This window comes from Archocentrus centrarchus, chromosome 10 (genome assembly GCF_007364275.1).
Source record: "Archocentrus centrarchus isolate MPI-CPG fArcCen1 chromosome 10, fArcCen1, whole genome shotgun sequence".
Taxonomy (NCBI): domain Eukaryota; kingdom Metazoa; phylum Chordata; class Actinopteri; order Cichliformes; family Cichlidae; genus Archocentrus; species Archocentrus centrarchus.
This window is the reverse complement of record NC_044355.1, coordinates 11,324,368-11,344,460: the sequence shown is the minus strand read 5'-3', so window position 1 is coordinate 11,344,460 and position 20,093 is coordinate 11,324,368. Positions and strand designations below refer to the sequence as shown.

Here is a 20,093-nt window from a genome sequence, read left to right as displayed (position 1 = left end):
TAACTTGTATGAAGGAAGACCCATGATGATGCTGCTTTTAAAAGGAAAAAAAGTTGCATGTTGCCAAGCCAGTATTTCTTACAGAATGCCCATGAAACATGATTAAGAGTGTTTTGGTGAGTTACATCAGCTCTTTGTTCACAGAGGGAAAACAATCTTTCTAAAATGAAGTTTTGTGAAAAGGACACGATCTCTATAAAAATGTATCGGGTCCTTTTCAGTAAAAGACACTATGGGCTCAAATTGCCTCGTGTTGCAGGGGGCAGTGAAATTAGTGTATCGTGGTTTCTTGAGTGGAACATACTACCCATTGTCAAAGCTCTATTACAGTTGCAGGTCATAGCTCCTTTGATAAAATAAAATACCAAAAGCATACATTTAAAAGCTAACAAGAGTTTGAGAAGGTGACCTTTCCCAAGTTTAATCCTACTGAACGTCTGTTAAAAGAGCTGAACCTCTTTGCTGGGAGAAGGTACCAATCAAACCTGAGATAGGTTTGCTCAAGTACGTGGGCGAAACTACCAGTTAAGAGCAACAAAAGGGGCTTGGTTGTCATCTGACTCAAGAGTGTACTACAGAATGTTATTTTAAGTGTCCTTGAAATGTGTGTGCCATATATAAATGTATGTAGAGGCTATGGAAAATAGTTTTTCCAGTCAGTTTTGTTTGATGGCTCAAAATCAGTACTATTTGAGATTTTAATACTTTTATGTTTTAGTATATTTTAAGATAAAAAATAATGAATATTTGCAGCCTAAGGCCAGTTTTAGTTACTGTTAAAAGTTGGAAGGCTGTGCTGTGTACACTCTCTGGCTCCCAACTGATGGACAGCTGCATCTTTAGGACTACATCGCATCACCAGAGCACTCTTCTTCCAGAATGATCTTTATTTGTTCCAGACTGATCTCAGGCTTTCTCATCCACATGATTCAGTGGTCAACCCCACCTCTCCCTGTTCTCTCCTGCAGGGATTGCCCTCACCAATCACAGGGGTAGGCAAGGGATTAGCTCCTCAGATTAAAGTGGCCATTTCCAAACCTTGTCTAATCCTACCATCTGTCAGAGAGCAGCAAACTAGCCAAGACTCTTGCCACTAGGCTAATCAGAAAAATCAAAAGAACACATCTAGAGGGAAAAAAAATCTCAAAAACAAAAACACTTCTGTTTGCATCTCAAGACAGCGAGGCAATGGAGGAGACATACCTTCTCGACTATCCAGGTGTCAGGAAGAAAATTCTGGCAGGAGGCAGTGGACCATTGCCTCACTTTCCAACTGGGACAAAGGTATTCTAAATTGCAGTTAACTTGATAACCTAATCGTTATTTAAGCTCAGTATGTTGAAGACAATGATTCCCTGTATAATAATAACCATTGTGTAGTAATTTATGAGCCACAGAAAAATGTCTATCTCGGGTGTCTATTTTTAGCCATGTGTTGCAATGCCCACTTCAATTAGATTCTGTTGAATTATTCATGAAGTGAGGAAATTTATTCTGTATCTGGCTCATGCACACAGAGCAAACATTTGGTCAACCAAATTGCAACATGTTTTTTGGCACTGTATCTTTGTTTCTGTGCATCCACTGATCTGCTGGTTTCCGACTTTTTTCCCTTCCCAGTCACATCCAGCCATATGGCACTGAGCCTGGACACTGTGACAAATATTTTCCATGACAATGCCAGCATGAATTTCCATTTACCTGTGTGTGTGTGTGCGTGTTCCCTCCCCAGTGAGGTGATTCCCATTTGCTCACACAGTTGTCAGCCTGTTACTATTACACACAATCTGTCAGGCTATAAATAAGGTTACATGGATCCAACATTATTTTAAAGACAGGGTGATGATGTTAAAGACTCTTCTGTTTGGACACAAACAGATGGAATACATTAAAACAACTGGCATGGTGTTTGAAATGTGACATCATTCAGTTTATTGTACATTACATGTATATATCAAGACCTGCAACAGCTAATCATTTTCAAGTTAAATTTTATTTTTTTATTTGTAAATGACAAAAGTGGGATTTTTTTTTTAATCTACATGTCAGATATATGATAGCTGTCTTCTTGACACTAAAAACAATTTTCCTTGAGTCATTGATTTAAAGGTCTCTTAAAGTTTGCAATCAATGGAACAAATTAGCATTCACAAGAAAAGGATAATCCACGGGCTTTGATACGATGTGGCAGATAATTTATATTGACTGACACAAAAACCACAGGGGAGTCTTTAAGAAAGCTGTATTTGTTTCACCACTGAAGTAGTGACATACTGACAAAAAACCCCACACATGTATACACTCACACGCACACAAATGCATGTATTGCTGTGAAAAAGTATTTGCCCTCTTCCTGATTTATATACTTATTTCATATTTGACATACTTGCATGTTTCAGATAATCAAACAAATTTTAATATTAGATAAAGATAACCTGTGTAAATGCAAAATACAGTTTTTAAATAATGATTTCATTTATAAAGGGGGAAAAAGTTATTCAGACCTGTCTGGCCCTGTGTGAAAAACTAATTGCCGGACTTTGTCTGGACTTTGACTACTCCACTCCCAAACCTTCATTTTGATTTTTTTTTTTAGCCATTCAGAGGTGGACTTGATGGCATTTTTCAGATAACTGTCCTGCTGCATAACCCAAGTGTGCTTGAGCTTCAGGGCACGAACTGATGGCCAGACATTGTCCTTCAGGATTTTCTGGTAGAGAGCAGAATTCATGGTTCCAGCAGGTGCAGGTCTTGAATCAGCAAAACAGCCTCAGACCATCACGCTACCACCACCATGTTTAAGTGTTGGTATGATGATCTTTATATGTTAGTTTTTCAGCCAGAGGTGGGAAGTAACAAAGTGCTGTACTTAAGTATTTTCAGGTACTTGTGTTACCTGTTTGACTCAGGCTGCCAACAAACAAAGGAGAGTCTCTGGAGCTTGAAAAAGGCGACTGGACTTCTTTTTGTTTCTTGAAGACGTTTCACCTCTCATCCGAAAGGCTTCTTCAGTTCTCAACCAAATGGTGGAGAGACCCAGGTATTTAAACCCCTGTGGGCGTAGTCCCCTGGAGGTGGTTATGACCCTCTATTGATCATGTGCTTGAACACATGTGCCCAGGTGTGAAGGGGGCGTGGGTCATATTCAATCAGTGGTTTCAGTTGAAACCAACTTAGGACTCCGCTCCATTGTTTCCTGTGGCCTATTGAGGTCACTGGAACAAAGGTGTGAATGGGGGTTGAGACGTCTGGGAAGGGAGCTCAGGACAGCACTGTAAGCGGGGGAAAGTTGGTGATGTAATCCACCTCCTCTGTTCAATGATGGTTGTTCACAGTGGACATAGATGGCTTCTTTCACTCCTCTTTCAAACCATCTGTTTTCCCTGTCCAAAATGTGGACATTGGCATCCTCAAAAGAGTGCCCTTTTTCCTTCAGATGCAGATGTACTGCTGAATCTTGTCCTGTCGAAGTGGCTCTTCTATGTTGTGCCATTCGTTTGTGAAGAGGCTGTTTGGTTTCACCAATGTAGAGGTCCGAGCACTCTTCACTGCACTGAACAGCATACACTACATCGCTGATCTTGTGTTTGGCGGGTTTGTCCTTGGGATGAACCAGTTTTTGTCTTAGGGTGTGACTTGGTTTGAAGTATACTGAGATGTCATGCTTGGAGAAAATTCTTCTGAGTTTCTCTGACAAGCCTGACACATATGGGATGACAATGTTGTTCCTCTTGTCCTTCCCATTCTCTGTAGTTTGTGTTTGGCCTTCATTCCTGTGCATCTTAGCTGATTTGATGAAGGCCCAGTTGGGGTAACCGCATGTTTTGAGGGCTTTCTTAATGTGTGTGTGTTCCTTATGCTTCCCTTCTGCCTTAGAGGGAACACTTTCCGCACGGTGTTGTAGGGTCCTGATCACCCCAAGTTTGTGTTCCAGAGGGTGGTGGGAGTCAAAGAGGAGATACTGGTCTGTGTGTGTGGGCTTCCGGTAAACTTCAATGTTGAGGCTTCCATCTTCCTCGATAAGCACCGCACAGTCCAGGAATGGTAACTTGTTATCTCTGGTGTCCTCCCTGGTAAAACGTATGTATTTATCCACTGAGTTAATGTGACGAGTGAAGGCTTCTACTTCTTGGGTTTTGATTTTGACCCAGGTGTCATCTACATATCTGTACCAGTGGCTAGGTGCCATCCCTTTGAAAGAACCAAGAGCTTTACTTTCCACTTCCTCCATGTAAAGGTTGGCTACAATGGGAGACACTGGGGAGCCCATGGCACATCCATGCTTCTGTCTGTAGAATCCATCATTGTATTTAAAATATGTTGTGGTAAGGCAGAGATCTAAAAGTGCACAAATCTGATCTGGGGTGAAGCTGGTTCTGTTCAGTAAGGAATCGTCTTCCTGTAGTCGTCTTCTGACGGTCTCCACTGCCTCAGTTGTAGGTATGCAAGTGAAAAGTGAAACCACATCAAAGGACACCATGGTTTCATCTGGATCCAGTACAAGATTCTGGACCTTGTTAGTAAAATCTGTAGAGTTTTCAATGTGGTGGGGTGTGATGCCAACAAGCGGTGATAAGATGGTGGCCATTGTAGCCAACCTTTACATGGAGGAAGTGGAAAGTAAAGCTCTTGGTTCTTTCAAAGGGATGGCACCTAGCCACTGGTACAGATATGTAGATGACACCTGGGTCAAAATCAAAACCCAAGAAGTAGAAGCCTTCACTCGTCACATTAACTCAGTGGATAAATACATACGTTTTACCAGGGAGGACACCAGAGATAACAAGTTACCATTCCTGGACTGTGCGGTGCTTATCGAGGAAGATGGAAGCCTCAACATTGAAGTTTACCGGAAGCCCACACACACAGACCAGTATCTCCTCTTTGACTCCCACCACCCTCTGGAACACAAACTTGGGGTGATCAGGACCCTACAACACCGTGCGGAAAGTGTTCCCTCTAAGGCAGAAGGGAAGCATAAGGAACACACACACATTAAGAAAGCCCTCAAAACATGCGGTTACCCCAACTGGGCCTTCATCAAATCAGCTAAGATGCACAGGAATGAAGGCCAAACACAAACTACAGAGAATGGGAAGGACAAGAGGAACAACATTGTCATCCCATATGTGTCAGGCTTGTCAGAGAAACTCAGAAGAATTTTCTCCAAGCATGACATCTCAGTATACTTCAAACCAAGTCACACCCTAAGACAAAAACTGGTTCATCCCAAGGACAAACCCGCCAAACACAAGATCAGCGATGTAGTGTATGCTGTTCAGTGCAGTGAAGAGTGCTCGGACCTCTACATTGGTGAAACCAAACAGCCTCTTCACAAACGAATGGCACAACATAGAAGAGCCACTTCGACAGGACAAGATTCAGCAGTACATCTGCATCTGAAGGAAAAAGGGCACTCTTTTGAGGATGCCAATGTCCACATTTTGGACAGGGAAAACAGATGGTTTGAAAGAGGAGTGAAAGAAGCCATCTATGTCCACTGTGAACAACCATCATTGAACAGAGGAGGTGGATTACGTCACCAACTTTCCCCCGCTTACAGTGCTGTCCTGAGCTCCCTTCCCAGACGTCTCAACCCCCATTCACACCTTTGTTCCAGTGACCTCAATAGGCCACAGGAAACAATGGAGCGGAGTCCTAAGTTGGTTTCAACTGAAACCACTGATTGAATATGACCCACGCCCCCTTCACACCTGGGCACATGTGTTCAAGCACATGATCAATAGAGGGTCATAACCACCTCCAGGGGACTACGCCCACAGGGGTTTAAATACCTGGGTCTCTCCACCATTTGGTTGAGAACTGAAGAAGCCTTTCGGATGAGAGGTGAAACGTCTTCAAGAAACAAAAAGAAGTCCAGTCGCCTTTTTCAAGCTCCAGAGACTACTATGACCTGGATAACTGAGAATCTACACAGACAAACAAAGGAGAGTCTATACACAGCTTTTCAGTTTTCCAGTTTATTTGACTAAACATGTAGGAAAGTGTAAAGGTGTCAGTGGTGTGTATGCATGTGTGCATGGATGAGAGTAAGCGTGTACAAGGTGTTAAATGAGGATACAAGAACCAAAAAGAACCTAACAAACCAGCATAATGATGGAGAAGTAGATTTATGCTTCCCAGAGAGAAAGAAAGGACAGAGAGCAGGCTTTATACTCTTGGCCACTCCCACCTCTCATAACCCACCTAAGGTGCTGCTGAAAATAAACAAGGGGGGTGGGTCATCACACTTGAGTATGTATTTTTCTGACAACTTTTTATTATGACTCCCTACATCATTACACATCTGTTCAGGCTCGTTACTTAAGGTTGAGGGAAGCTTTTATTTCCCATCACTCCGTGCCTTCAAACATTAAACAGCTTTGAGCCTAAACTGAGGGAACAATAGCACATAAAAAGACAATTCTATTGGTTTATCAATCACTGGAGCTTATCACATACAAAGAGATGAAAGAGGCAAAAACATATAATTTATGCATCATTTATAGCGTTGTACTCATGGGTTAAAGTGTGCCAAAAACTGATCATATGCCAAACAGTGATTCCCATTATTTTGACAGAAAAATGATTGGTTGTATTTAAACTGTTGTAAATGACTTGTTGGCCTATAATCTGTGAAACATATGTTAAACATATCTCTCATGAATGATATCAAGTCATTTTGAACCAAAAACAAAATTCTTGCCACAAGGTAGAAGCTGCAATCACTTTTTTGGCAAAGTGACTTTGATATATATTTTTTATTTATCAGGGTTAAAAACTGTCATTGACATGAAAAATATGTTTTTTTTTAAAGACATATCTGACCAAGAGGGCAGCAGAAATTGCAACAAATATAACATCACAGTTGTATAAAGATATTTGAAATGGGCAAAAAGGACTGGATTGATTATAATGTAGGTACAATAACGCACACTCATAAAGATACTTGCAAAACAGCTCATTTCTTTATATTATTTATAGTCCCTTCATAAATTATGTTGACTACAGTCTATTTACCAATATAAGTAAATCACTTTTTGGCACATCACCACATTTTTGGTGCAGATGTCCACAAGTTTTGGTCGCAGTACTTCAGCTACTGCTACAGAAGAGGAGGAACGAGCATGAAGGTTTTCCTTTAAGTATCAGGTAAGATCAAATGTAGCGTTTCAGCTCAACAAATATCAGCAAACACACAAACTGTGTGCAGTTTGTCACACTGTCTGCTAGCTGAAGGTGCAGCTCCTGTATTTCCCAGGGAGAGAAAAGAACAAGATAAATGGAGAAAGATGTAAGAAAAACATGACAGGAGAGGAAGAGGAGAGGCTATATTTAAAGGGGAGGAATGCTCAGTGACATTTGATAAACTGGAAATTTAAAGCTTTTATGTACTGTCCTTATTAGAAAATGAGAAATGAGATATGTATATGATGTGAAATTATGTTTTGCGAAAGTATTTTTTATTTTTTCATATTGTGAAATGTCCTGCAACACAAACTGAGATATACTAACTTTGTGTTATGGGCAGTTAAGTGCAGGATAAACAGGTCAGCGTGCCAGGCAAATGAAGCCTCCAGTTCTTTAGATGTTGTTCTGGGATCTTTTGTGACCTCATGGATGAGGTATCAGTGCGCTCTTGGTGCCACTCCTGGGAAGGTCCAAAACTGTTCCAGGTTTTCTTCATTTGTAGATAATGGCTCTCACGGTGGTTTGTTGGAGTCCCAAAGCCTCAGAAAGACTTTGTTTCTCATCTGTTCTTGAATTTCTTTAGATCGTGACACCATGTGTTGCTTTTGAGATCCTTAAGTTTACTTCACTTTCTTAGACAGGTTCTATTTAGGTGATTTCTTGATTCAACAGATCTGGCAGTAATCAGGCCTGGGTGTGACTAGTGAAACTGAACTCAGCTTTCCAAAAAAAAAAAAAAAAAAAGTGGTTAATCAGTTATTTCATAATTTAACAAGGGGGGCAATTGCTTTTTTTTTTTTTTTTAACATGGGGCCAAGCAGGTTTGGATAGTTTTTTCCCCCCTTAACAAATGAAATCATCATTTAAAAACTGCATTTTGTATTTACTTGGGTTATCGTTGTCTAATATTAAAATTTGTTAGATGATCTGGAACATCTAGTTTTGACAAATATGCAAAAATTAAAAATTCAGGAAGGGGGAAAATACTTTTTCACAGCAAAGTATAAGAAATATTTTAATGAAAAATACACTTTTATATGTCTAATGGAGTGTCTACTAACTGTAGTTTACTTCACTAACCTCTACTCTTGTACCCTCCCCATTCCCCCTCGCTTTCCAAGCTGGTTTTCCACTTCCAGACGCTGTTGGACAACTTTGAGAGGACAGTCATCGATGACAGCCGACTAGCTGGCAGACCGGCAGAAATCTTTGTCGGAAAGATGTTCAAGATGGAAGTCTGGGAGACCCTGTTGACGTCCATGCGGGTTGGAGAGGTGGCTGAGTTCTGGTGTGATGCCATCGTGAGTTGGATTCCAAACTGCACGCACACATTCTGAGATATCCGGCCCCTGAGAGGATGTAATAAGCGTTCATGAGTGAGAAAGGGAAGCTTTTACTCCTCATTATAATGCACATGAATCAACGTTCTGTAGCCTCCTACATGCTCAGTAATATAAACATAAACAAAGCAATCTCTTTGTGCAATTTTTTTTTTAATGTTTTTTCCTTCTGGAGAAAAATGTAATTTGCAAGTAAAATTGTGCGACTTCTTGTGTTTTTTCCTTGTAAGGCTGATTGGCACGGGCTGGCAGCACCAGAGGGTTAGCATGATTAAGTGATTATTCTAGATGCTACGTTCATGATTTTGTTGATGTGCTAATTTCGCAGCACACAGGCTTGTACCCCATTGTGTCCAAGGGAATGAGACTGATCGCTCAAGGGAAAGACCCTCTAGAGGGCCAGAGACACATGTGCGGAATGGGAAACCTGTTCCACTATCACTCCACTGGTTTCCCAGAGCTGGATGAGCTGATGCGGACTCCTCAGCCACTTATATTTATCATGGAGCTGCTGCAGGTAAGCATCAGTGACAGTGACAGTGAACAGTGAGAGAGGAGACAGTGTTGAGCTATCAGCTGTCGTCAAATTCTTTTCAATAAACAGCATCTCCGCTTTTTACCGTACAGTACACTCTTTTCTAAAATCCACTGACAGCACTGACAAAGCTCAAGTCCCTCTCTGCCTAACACTTGAAATATTATATTTTCCAGAACAAGCTTGAGACTCACCAGGGAGTCCAGCATCGGTGGCAATAAATTAATATTATTTCTGTTTCTTGTACTTTCACAAGTCTTTTCGGCACATGAGCTCAGTGGTGGAAGAATTTAGATCCTTTACATAAGTAAAGGTATCAGTATCACAAAGTAAAAGCACAAAAGTAAATTTTTTTCATTTCTATTGGTAGACTTGTATAAATATGAGCAAAATATTGCACAACTCTCACCTAAAAATGGGCAGAGTTCCCACAATAATGTAATTAAGCGGCGGTATGCTTTATACCTGTTTAGCATTCACTTGCATCATTGATGTTTTTCTTCCTGTGACTTTTTTTTTTTCTGTTATCTTCTCCTCTCAACCATGCTGCACTCAGGTAGGAGACCCTATGTCCTACCACAGAGAGTCGTGGATGATGGAAAAGGATGAAAAGCTGCAGACAGTGCCAGTTCTCCACATGCAGGGTAACGCTCTGGTCAAACAGAAGCAATACAGAGAGGCTGCCAGCAAGTACAAAGAAGCCGTCCTGCTGCTGAAAACTGTCCAGTCTAGGGTGAGTGAAGAGTGGTGGAAAGAAAGGTGGGACATGGGGAGGGTGTTCATCTGTCTTTCTGTGCGTAGGGAGGGGCCTGCACAATGAGTACCGTGGAAGTTTGTGAATTCTGAGGTCTCCTCAGGATTTGGGGTTTTTGGGACATGCAGCTCCTTCTTTTCCAGTGGGAGATTCCTGTTTTCCTGTTTTGCTCTGCTTCACTGCGTCCCTGTTTACGTGCAGTCGGGTGGGAGGCTGTCAAAGGAAAGAAAAGGGAGAGCTGTCTTCGATAAGAGTGGGGAAGGTGGGCGGGTGGGAGTGGGGTGTCAGGATAGAGCAATACTATAGAGAGAAGTGAAGCTGTGTTGAAGTGAACATGCAGGAATTTTAGCAGCTTTAGACAGATTCACAGGTTTGATGTTGAAGTCTTACAGATAGCTGGTCTTTATTTAAGTACGTAGTAAAGTAAAAACGATATTTAAACCTATGGATTTCATAAAATTATTTAAACACATTCTAGCTGCTAAGCAACACAGCTGCACTATGAACATGTTTTTGGTCTTTCATTTCTGCGTGCTTGTGTAGGAGATGCCGGGTGATATAGACTACATTAACTTAGGTCGAATGATTGTCCCCCTGGAGCTGAACTACTGCCAGTGCATGTTGGAGCTGGAGGAGTACTATGAAGTCATAGACCACATGGATGAACTGCTGGAGAAACATAAAGGTAAAGGCACATGCTGGGGAAGGAAGGACTGTAAAAGTTTATTCTGATTATTCTCTGTTTTTCTGGTTAAGAGATCTTTAATTTCCTTTTTCCCCCCCCAAGAGAATCAACAGAGCACACTTTTAAAAAATATTTTTTCCTGTGTCACCCGGAGTCACATTTGCACGGTTGCATCAGCAGGGTTAATCCTGTGAACAGAAGTAGTTCAACAGTGCAGGGGTGTTATTCACTCTTTCCCTCCAGAGGTTTGAACCAGCAAAAATGCCATATGTTCATAGTTCTCTAACCTCCAGGGTACTGCTGTGCCCAAATTTTGAAAGAGAAAAAAAGCTCAAATTCTTGCTCTCAGCTTTTGTTAGCTGGGCCAGTGTAATTTATGTATGAGAGCCCTTACTATTTAAAATGATTCAAAATCTTTGATATCATATAGTTTTCTTTTATTCTTTCTAGAGCTGTTAAAAATGAGGAAACCTCAATTGTGACTGAAATGTTTTTGCATCGTTAAGACTTAATTTTGTGCTTACACAGGCTGGCAACAATAATGAGTTTTCTTTTTAAAAATTCTACGTGAAAGTCTAATTCTAACCTGTGCACAGTCATTCAGAACAATCTTAACTGGAATATCCTCAAGAATGACCTATAATATCAACATAACTGCAGGCATTGTTGAATTCCTGACTTTTCTAGAGGTCATTAAGTTCATATTTTCTTTTCCAGTTGAGTTACAGGAATTTTGACATTTTGGTAAATTTGATTATTTGCTTTCTTGACAAGAGAAAGGAAGATTGATGCCACTCATGTCTGAATCTTAAATATGATGGAATGCCAGACGGCCCTCAGATAAATTTGTTGTAAAACTCATCAAAAAAAGCAAACATTTTGAGCTACTCTTTTGTAATCATCAAGTACATGAAATATTGTGTTGTGACGTGCAAAATAAAGGCACGCACAGTTTACTTTGCACCTCTTGATACAGACTCAAGAATAACAGTAATTTCGAAATGTTGCAAAATGCTGGCAGGTGAGGATTTGATGCCTGTTCTGGTTTTAGTGCAGTTGCTGCTGCATGTTGTAGCCGTGTCTTTGCTGAGAGGGTGTATGTGGGCTGAGGTTGACATTAATGACAATTTTAAAGCTGGAGCAGCCCTGGGAATTGCACTGTCATACCCATGGCTACTCAGAATCCTAGAGGAGCCTCTCAATGCTGGCAGAGTCTTCACTTCAGAGCCTCATGAATTATGCCTCTCACCCAGAGACAGGATCTGTTGAGGCACTCTTTATTTTACTGTCTTCTCCTCAGCCTGGATTTTCCACTTCTCCAGTACATTTGCCTGTTGTGTGTTTGATTTTTACATCATTGGTGATGTGGTGCTATAAATCAGTGTACTTTGTCACATTATGGTACCTTACTTTACAAAAAAAAATATGTACTCATAAGAAATTTCCCGATGAAGAATTGTTCCTAGGCTGGTGTAAGGAGAAGATTAGGCTGAGTCTCTTGGAATTTAGTGAAAGTTGGTGTAATGTCATCTGAAATGATGACACTGTGTGTGGCAGGAGGAGGATATGTGTAAACCTGCATTTAAGCGAGCACAGAAGTGAAGCATGAATATGGGTGGGATTTTCTGGGCTCCCCTGACCCAGTTTGAGCAGTTGTCACAAAGCTGCAGGCCTCTTTATGAAGCTTAAAAGAATGTAGCCCCCACATACGCACTGATACACCTTTTTCTACTCTTCTACTCTCTTATTATCCTTAGTTTCATTTTCCCTTTTGTAGCCATGCCTTAGTTTCATTTCACACTTATGTCTCCTTTTGCTCACCACACTACTTGCATTCTTCTCCCCCGTTGTTGTTCCTCCTGTCATCAATATCACATTGTCTGCATGAGCTCCTGTCAGCCACTTGGCTGCTGATTCATCCCTTCGTCCCATTTGTTCTTTAGAAAAGGATCACTGCACTGTCTCTGCTTTGCCAGAGGCGACAGTGAAATCTGTTTAACTGCTGGCTGAACGACGATTTAGTGTAGAGGGAAATTAAATGCAGAGAAACAGGAAAATTCAATTATAAGTGTCTATCTAAACTAAACATAAACAGAGGAATTGCAATGTGTTAGCATGATGTTTGTATGCGTTCACTTTCCATTTAGGGAAAAATGCAGTTGCTCATAACTCAACACCTTCTTCTCATTTAATATGTGTAGAGGTATGAATATGCAAATTGTTTCCCACCTCCTCCATCAGCCACTTGCTTGCAGCCTGCCACTGCACACTCCCTGCGCACAGTGGTGGTCCAAACTGCAATACTGTGTGTTTTGTTAAGCACAGGAGGAAAAATCCAGCGCTCAATTTGTAAAGCAGGAGATATCCTGTACAGTGAGGCTGTCGGTCCCGTGGGTCAGGGGAGTGAAAAATTCATGGAACACATTAAAAAAAAAAGCAGGGTACCTTGAGCCTAGTGGACAAAGACTAGGTGCAAGCTTTTAAAAAAAAATCAAAACAAATAATTTAAACAATTTAATACTTGAGAAGCTTTTACTCCACTTACAGTAAGGTCTCATAATGTTGCTTTGTAAGTCTGAGATTTTTAGGTGTAATCAGTCTAGGTAATATCAGAGGAGAGTAAGAGTGGTGTTGTTTACACTTTTATGCCTATTTGCACTTGTAGTGATTATGTGGATAATTTTCCTCAAAGTACAATAATTTTAAGCATCTTGACGTCCTCTTAACATGGCAACACTGCACGGCAGCGACTACACTGTGTTATCAAGCTATTGATGTGTTGCCAGGATTAGATAAACCAGATTATGAATGTGAGCTTCACCGAGACTGGTTTCTTTAGTAGGCTGTTTATTAAACCTCGCCTCAACATTCAGGATTCAAGCACTTTGTAATGCCAACCTCATGTGGAGCACGACACTCTGAAAAAGACGCCGACATTTTATTGTGTTTTTGTTTCTCGCCTCTTCTGTTTCTTAGACTGTGTTAAAGGCTACTACAAAAGAGCCAAGGCCCATGCTGCTGTGTGGAATGAAAAGGAGGCCCGGAGAGACTTCAACATGGTGGCTCAACTCGACATCACTCTGGCCAAGCTCATCTGTCGAGAGCTGAAGGCCCTGTCGGAGCACATGAAGGAGAAATACTGGGAGGAGAAGCAGCAGTACTGGAACAAGCTGGAGAAAAATGAAAACAAAAATGAAGTGGAGGAGGTAGAGGGACATGGGGAGGAGGACAAGGAGAAGGAGAGAGGAGAGATAGAAAAGGGAAAACAAGAACATCCTGAAAGTGTGACAGCAGTGGAAAATAACAAGGTGGGAGCAGAAAATGGTTCAGAAGAGTCTCCCTCCCAATGTGCAGAAGTTCATGAAGAGGAACTGAGGGAAAATGAGGCTACACTGACTGAGGGAACAGTTACCAAAGAAGAAGCGAGCTCTTCTGCAATGAATTTAAACACTTGCAGTAAAACAGAAGGGAAGGACTGGCAGCAGATGTTACGACTTGTCATGTTGCTGCAGAACGAAGGAAACTTTCTCATTAAAGAAAGCCACTTTCAAGAAGCTTCAGGAAAGTTCAAGGAGGCTATAGAATACATGGACTTCCTTCAAAATAAAGTAAGTGTAATTGGTGATTAAGTGAGGGTAAACAGAGCTTTTTGTTGTGATGACAGCGCTCAGATGGACATACCACATTAACAACCACCAGTTCAATCCACTCAGTGTGATGAATAGTTGAACATGCCAGAAAGCAGTCTTTTAAAAGAGTCGTGGCTCACTGTGGGTTGTAAACTGTAATCTGTCATTGTTGCTTTATTTTTTTTTTACTGAAGAGCAGCTGTGGCATTGTAGGTATGCTGGCAAAGTGAAGAGCAGGGAAAGCACTAAAAATAACAGCTATCCACAGAGAGATCACTGTCACAGTGCTCGCCTGTGCTTCTTTCCTCTTTCTTAAACTCTCTCCCTTCTGCCACACCTCAATGTCTAACTCCCTCATGCCTACATTCCTCAACCCACCCGCTTCTATCTTTATTTCTCCTCATCCTATATCCCTCTGCCTCCTCTATCATTTTCCACATCCAACCTTTTTCATCATTCCTCCCAACCCTTTGTGTCTTTGCCCCTCTTTTTGTTTCATCTTTTCAACATTTCTTTTGCCATTTACCACCACCACCACCGCCTCCTTTGCTTGCATCATCCCACCAACCCAGCCTTTATGTCACTCTCTTTTCTCTGCAGGTGGATCAACCGGGTGATGACTGGGAGTCGCTGGAGAAGGTGCGTCTTCCTTTGACTCTTAACCTTAGCCAGTGCATGCTGGAGTTAAAACAATACCAGCAAGTTGTGGAGCTCAACAACAAGCTGCTAAAGAAACACAAAGGTAATATTAGAGTGAAAATGGAGTTTGATATAGAAATGGGTACTCAAGTATATAAATATACACCGGTTTAGCTTTTTTTTTTCTTCCTGTACACACCATCGTTTTTAAGCTCAAAAATATCAAGCTCTCATGCCGGCATGAATGCCTGGCCCTCAGCAAACACTCACTTTCACAATGCAACAAACCTTGATCTTTTTGTTTACCAGGGAAAGAAGAAACCAAACATTCACAACCGCAATGCTGTGTCTCTTTTGTTCCCCCAGCACCCACCCATGGACATCACAGTCAAAAATGAATTCATTGTTTTCTTTTTGTTTGTGCTATGATGAATTATTAATAGTTAGGGTGATCTGAAATGGTTGTTCTTATGCTTTTCTTTCCCCTTCATTTACTTCTCTCCGGTGTTCGCCTCCTACGATATCTCCTGTCTCACCGCTGGCATTCAGTGCAGTTAATTCCTGTGGTATTTATTTTTATCCTCAACTTTTACTGCTTTTGAATTTTATTCTTGCCAGCCTACCAATCATCCTTACCTCCTGTTGCCTCCTGTGGTCTTTACAAGTCAATAGTACTGTCATTTATACTTATTCACTCTCTTTTCACATGCTTCTCAATAGGTAACTTCAAGGCAGTGTACCAGAGGGCTCGGGCTCATGCCGCTTTGTGCAATGAGGATGAAGCTCGAAGGGACTTTGATACAGCAGAGAAATTGGACCCGAAGTTCAAACCCTTTGTTCGTCAGGAACTGAAGAAGCTATGTGAGCGCATGCGTGCTATGCATGCCCAGGAGAAAAAGACTTACTGGGATACAACACAACAGAAGTGGGGACCTGGTGGACCCAGGGCCAAGAATGCAGCCAGAAAGAAGAATGTGAAATTTCCTCCAAAAGCCACAGAAGGGAAAACTAAAGCAGAAACTAATGCAGATAAGAAGACGGAAGACAGTAAGAGTCAGGAGAAGGAAAGCTCAGGGAAACGCCCCACTGTTGAGACAGAGAGAGTGGATGATGCAGAAATACTGAAAAATCCAGATGTGAAAGCAGAGCAGGGTAATAAAGAGCCAGAGCGTGGGAGAGTGAGTGGAGAGGGGTTAGATAATGAAAATATAGAAAGGGTTTTGGTTCATGAAGCTGGGCTGGATGTACCAGATAATCAAGCAACAGATAAAGATAGAGATCCTGCACCCAGCAGCTCAGGCAAAGATAATGCAGTGAGCAAGAGATCAGTGCGCGATAAGGGGAGAAAGAAGGTAAAATGTCAATCAAGTGCTGCACCAGAGCCAAGCAGAACAAACCCAGGGAACAAAGCCAACAGTGGTAAAACAAAAAAGGGTGGCATCGCATCAGACTAGACCTATGAGCTGAATTTTATGCGTAGAGCCAGAAGTTTAAGGTGGAAGTTGAGGGCAGATTGAAGAACTGAGAAAGAAAAGCACTGTGGATAGAGGAGGAAAAATGATAAACAAGCAAGCCTCACAACAGGACATATTGATTCCTCCTTATACAAATCCAAATATAAACACAAAAAGAAAAATTAATATAAACAGCCTGCATTTGGCACCATTCTGAGTTAACTTTCATTATTCAGTTCTCAAAGGGATTAACTAGAGTCACATGAAAAACACGAGCAGACAAGGAGTTTGGCAAATACAAACTTTTATTTCTGTACACAAAGAGTAGAAAGCAGCCAGTAACCCACTTGTTATTACAGTAAAAAGCCTTTCTTCAGAAAACTTTTTATAGAGATTAAAAACTCCAGAGAAAAGACAACAAGAAGTGTTTTGAGTTCTGGACAAAAAACAGGAAATCAAAACTGTTAAAGTCAAACATTATGATTAATGAGGTATATTAATGGTGATTTAAAAGAACACACAAAAACCTCATTTCATCAGAAAAAAAAAAAAAAATTTAGAGTAACAAACTGTTATGTATTTGCGTGACATTACAAGCGCATGTGTCCTTGTTACCCATATTTAGATGCATGACGGTAAACATAGAAGGGAGGGTCTGACGCAGACAGCAGATTGATGATAGGGCTCCGAGAACATGTTGGCCAACTACATGCAGTAACAGAAGTCTGAACAGTGATAGCGGTATTCTCTGGGGTGACTCCGGCTTATGTAGAGAACCCTTTTTCACACAGCTTCAGTCATGCCACAGGGAACAGCAGGGTGTGTTACAGTGAGTGGGGTAAAATAGGGAGCTACTACGGATGAGACCTCTGATGATCACACAGACAAACATCATCATTTGTTTGGACGGTGGTGTCAAGCAGCAGCAGCAACGTGAAATTTCGGGACAAACTGTGCGCAATGAAACCCTGTCGTGTAACTACCTTGTCTATGTGTGTATGTGTTTGTCATTCTTCCGCCGCTATATGGTGTTAAAATAAACATGACAAGTGTTGACGTGCAGCCCTATGGGGGGATGTCTCCCCTTTATTTTCACAACCTGTCACTGGGCCATCATCTTGTGTACCCACACAGAAAAGTATGGAGATACTGAGAGCAATGGGTAATCATCACTGTGTAATGAGATGTGTCAATACCAATAAATAAATGTCTATGAATAAACATTGCTTGTTAGGACTTTTTTTTTTTTTTTACTCCTACGAGCTGTGCAGCTGCTCTTTGTTCGGAGTTGTGAGAGCTTTAAGAAAACAAATTCTTAAGCAGCGCTGACGCGGAGATGGATTCAACAAATAGTAATGACTATCTTCAGCAGCTTAACAGTGGTAGGCTTCAGTGGAGGTGGAAGTGAAGAAAAGGAGAGCTGTGTTTGGGAACCAAGGGACTTTCTTGCTTCCCTTAAGGCTATTAGCATTTGTATTATGAACGGCACATCACCTTTCCAACTTACAAACCCGCCGAGCTTCATCCTTGGGGGCAGTTCCCTAGCAACGGTATCAAAACTAACAGGCAGTGAGTGCTGAGGAGGACGGTGTCAAATGTGAGTGCTATGTGCCTGGAGGAAGATCCCATAATGAATGCAGCACATGAGTTTTGAACTCATGTATGTGACGTCAGAGTGCTTTATTTATTTATTTTTTTTAAGTTTAGGATGGGTTCCTCAGTGTGTATGTCACTGTCTTCTATATGGTTTGATTACAGAGAAACACACAGAACCACAGCTTCATTGTTTCAGGCAAACTCTAGTCCTGCTTCTGGAGATTTTGCTGTGGCAGGCACATCAAAGTGGATCTCTCCCACCAGCCCTCAAGCAATAAATGGATTGTTTTTTTTTTTTGCCTTTCCTCTCTTGTCTCTTAGATCTTTACTCCCTCCAAGCATGCCCAGCATCATGGGTTCACTCATAAAAAGTCTTATTTAACTGGTTTCACCCCATGGATGTTCACATGCTGTGATCCACATTTTTCCATTCCAGCTGTCACTTCCAATCAACCACAGGTCTATCCAGAGGACTGACAGACACTTGTGCACAAACACAAAGGCCTGATGCAACCTCCTTCCCTGAATTTAAAACATACTGAACAAAGAAAAAGAGTCCAGATAGACTAATTCCTGTCTTATATGGATTCAGCTTGGTTTTAAGGCATTAATTGACTGTGCTGTTTAGAACATAATACACTCTATGATCCTGATATGATGAGGGTGACACCATTTCAACAACACATCCTTTTGTAAGTCTAAAAGCAATTAAGTATGCATTAACATGAGGGGAAAATGGCACATGCAGAGTCAGTAGCTACTGTTCTTTTCAAATCTACATGGAATGAAGGGATTATTAAGAATGGAGTTGGTGTGGGACTGGGTTAACATGGTGTGCCTTGTACCCCCCTGTAGTGTCTGGAATTAGCATAGCAGAGGGGGCGGGAGGCGGCTTTAGCTTTTAGGAGCTCCTTATTTCTGTTTCTCTGCGCATAGCAGGAAAACACTAAGATCTCAGAGCAGAGGAATGCATGCTGATATTTATCAGCAGACATTTCCTAAACAAAACACAGCTCCATTCACAAAATAAATTGGCTTACCAGTGAGAACTTGTTTATATCCTGCAAGATGAAATGGACCACCATTTTTATGAAATTGGCCTATAGTGTATTTTTTGGTGATACATCACAGCACATGTTATCGATCATGCAGGGAGCTATTTGTGTGTGTGTGTGTGTGTGTGGGGGGGGTATTGCAAATACGGAGTGCATGTGTAGCAGCATACGTGTCTGCACGTACAGTGAGTGCAGTTAGTTCTGTATGGGTGTAAAGGGCTCACTTGGAAGAGGCAAGCAATGAGTGCGACAAGCAGTGAGAGAGGATTAGAGGAACACAGTGTGTGTATACAGAGGCGCTGTGCTAGCGGGCACTTTGGCTGTCTCAAATAAATCAGGGATTTAACTGATAATGTGTCATTCTGAAAAAGTAAATAAGCCCGTTGTGGGTGCTGTCAACTCCTTGACAGTCTGCACCACGCAGCCACATAAAATGTAGTCAGCCCAGCCCTGATCTAGCTTACACGGTTAAGCTTTAACTCACCTCCTCATTTCAGAATACAAAAATAACAACCATGACAACACATTCAAGGAGAAAAAAGCAAAACAAAACAAAAAAACCCACTGAAGATACAGGCATTTTGACAGAAACAATGGATATCCTTCCTATTCCTTTTTGAGGTTCTTTTCATGGAAGGTCCAATTTGTGCTGCGAATTGATATAAAGCTTCCCACCTCAGAATGACTACACAGATACTGGTAAACACAGTGTCTTGGCTAGGCATTTTCCATCATTTAAGTCTCTTCCTGACCTGCTGCTAACATTAGTTTCCTTTGGCTCGTTAACATGGTGTCAGGCTGCACCACTGACGTTATGAAGCCCAGCCTGGCCAAAAGGACATCAGCCTTTAGCAGTTTGCATGAAAAAGGCTTTTAGTGCACAGAATTCCAGTAGAGGGTTAGCTCTGAGTATCATTGCCACTGCAGTGGTCACAGGGTCTGGTGTACTGTGGCCTGACCTCAGCTGAATAGAGCTCCTCCCTCTGCCACTAGGCATTCTTTCAGGTTTTCTGTCTGCTCCTCCAGGCACACTCAGGGTTAGATGTGTGAGGTGGTGCCTGAAAATAGGATATAAAAGAGAGTTAAAAAAAAACAAAAAAAAAAACAGGGTTAACAGGTTTAAGGAGCACATGCAAAGGACCAAGGAAATGTTCTTGGCTATAACTAAGAAGGCCATAATTATGATAATCCCTTTCTTTGTTCAAATTACAGGCT

At 41.5% G+C, this 20,093-nt stretch overlaps 2 protein-coding genes across 2 annotated transcripts in view; one reads left to right on the top strand and one right to left on the bottom strand.

The window, feature by feature from the left end:
* The first annotated feature begins 1,064 nt into the window (after window positions 1-1,064).
* Window positions 1,065-17,448, top strand: LOC115786699 (uncharacterized). Its single transcript, XM_030739049.1, has 8 exons — window positions 1,065-1,284; window positions 8,313-8,492; window positions 8,860-9,048; window positions 9,623-9,799; window positions 10,364-10,505; window positions 13,482-14,113; window positions 14,735-14,876; window positions 15,494-17,448. Exons 1-8 carry the CDS (start codon window positions 1,189-1,191, stop codon window positions 16,225-16,227), a joined length of 2,292 nt encoding a protein of 763 aa, XP_030594909.1. The 5' UTR covers window positions 1,065-1,188; the 3' UTR covers window positions 16,228-17,448.
* drp2 (dystrophin related protein 2) overlaps window positions 17,429-20,093 on the bottom strand; it is an 86,674-nt gene continuing 84,009 nt past the window's right edge. Inside the window, exon 23 of the mRNA XM_030739048.1 lies at window positions 17,429-19,936. Coding sequence (XP_030594908.1) covers window positions 19,917-19,936 — 20 coding nt within the window. The 3' untranslated portion in view covers window positions 17,429-19,916. The remainder of the gene's footprint in view (window positions 19,937-20,093) is intronic.

What these genes read in the sequence shown, in the direction of transcription:
- LOC115786699 (XM_030739049.1), top strand. Translation starts at nt 1,189, where the DNA reads ATGGAGGAGACATACCTTCTCGACTATCCAGGTGTCAGGAAGAAAATT. An exon ending in TTATCATGGAGCTGCTGCAG is followed by an intron (nt 9,049 to 9,622) that starts GTAAGCATCAGT and finishes TGCTGCACTCAG; the next exon opens with GTAGGAGACCCTATGTCCTA. An exon ending in TGGACTTCCTTCAAAATAAA is followed by an intron (nt 14,114 to 14,734) that starts GTAAGTGTAATT and finishes TTTTCTCTGCAG; the next exon opens with GTGGATCAACCGGGTGATGA.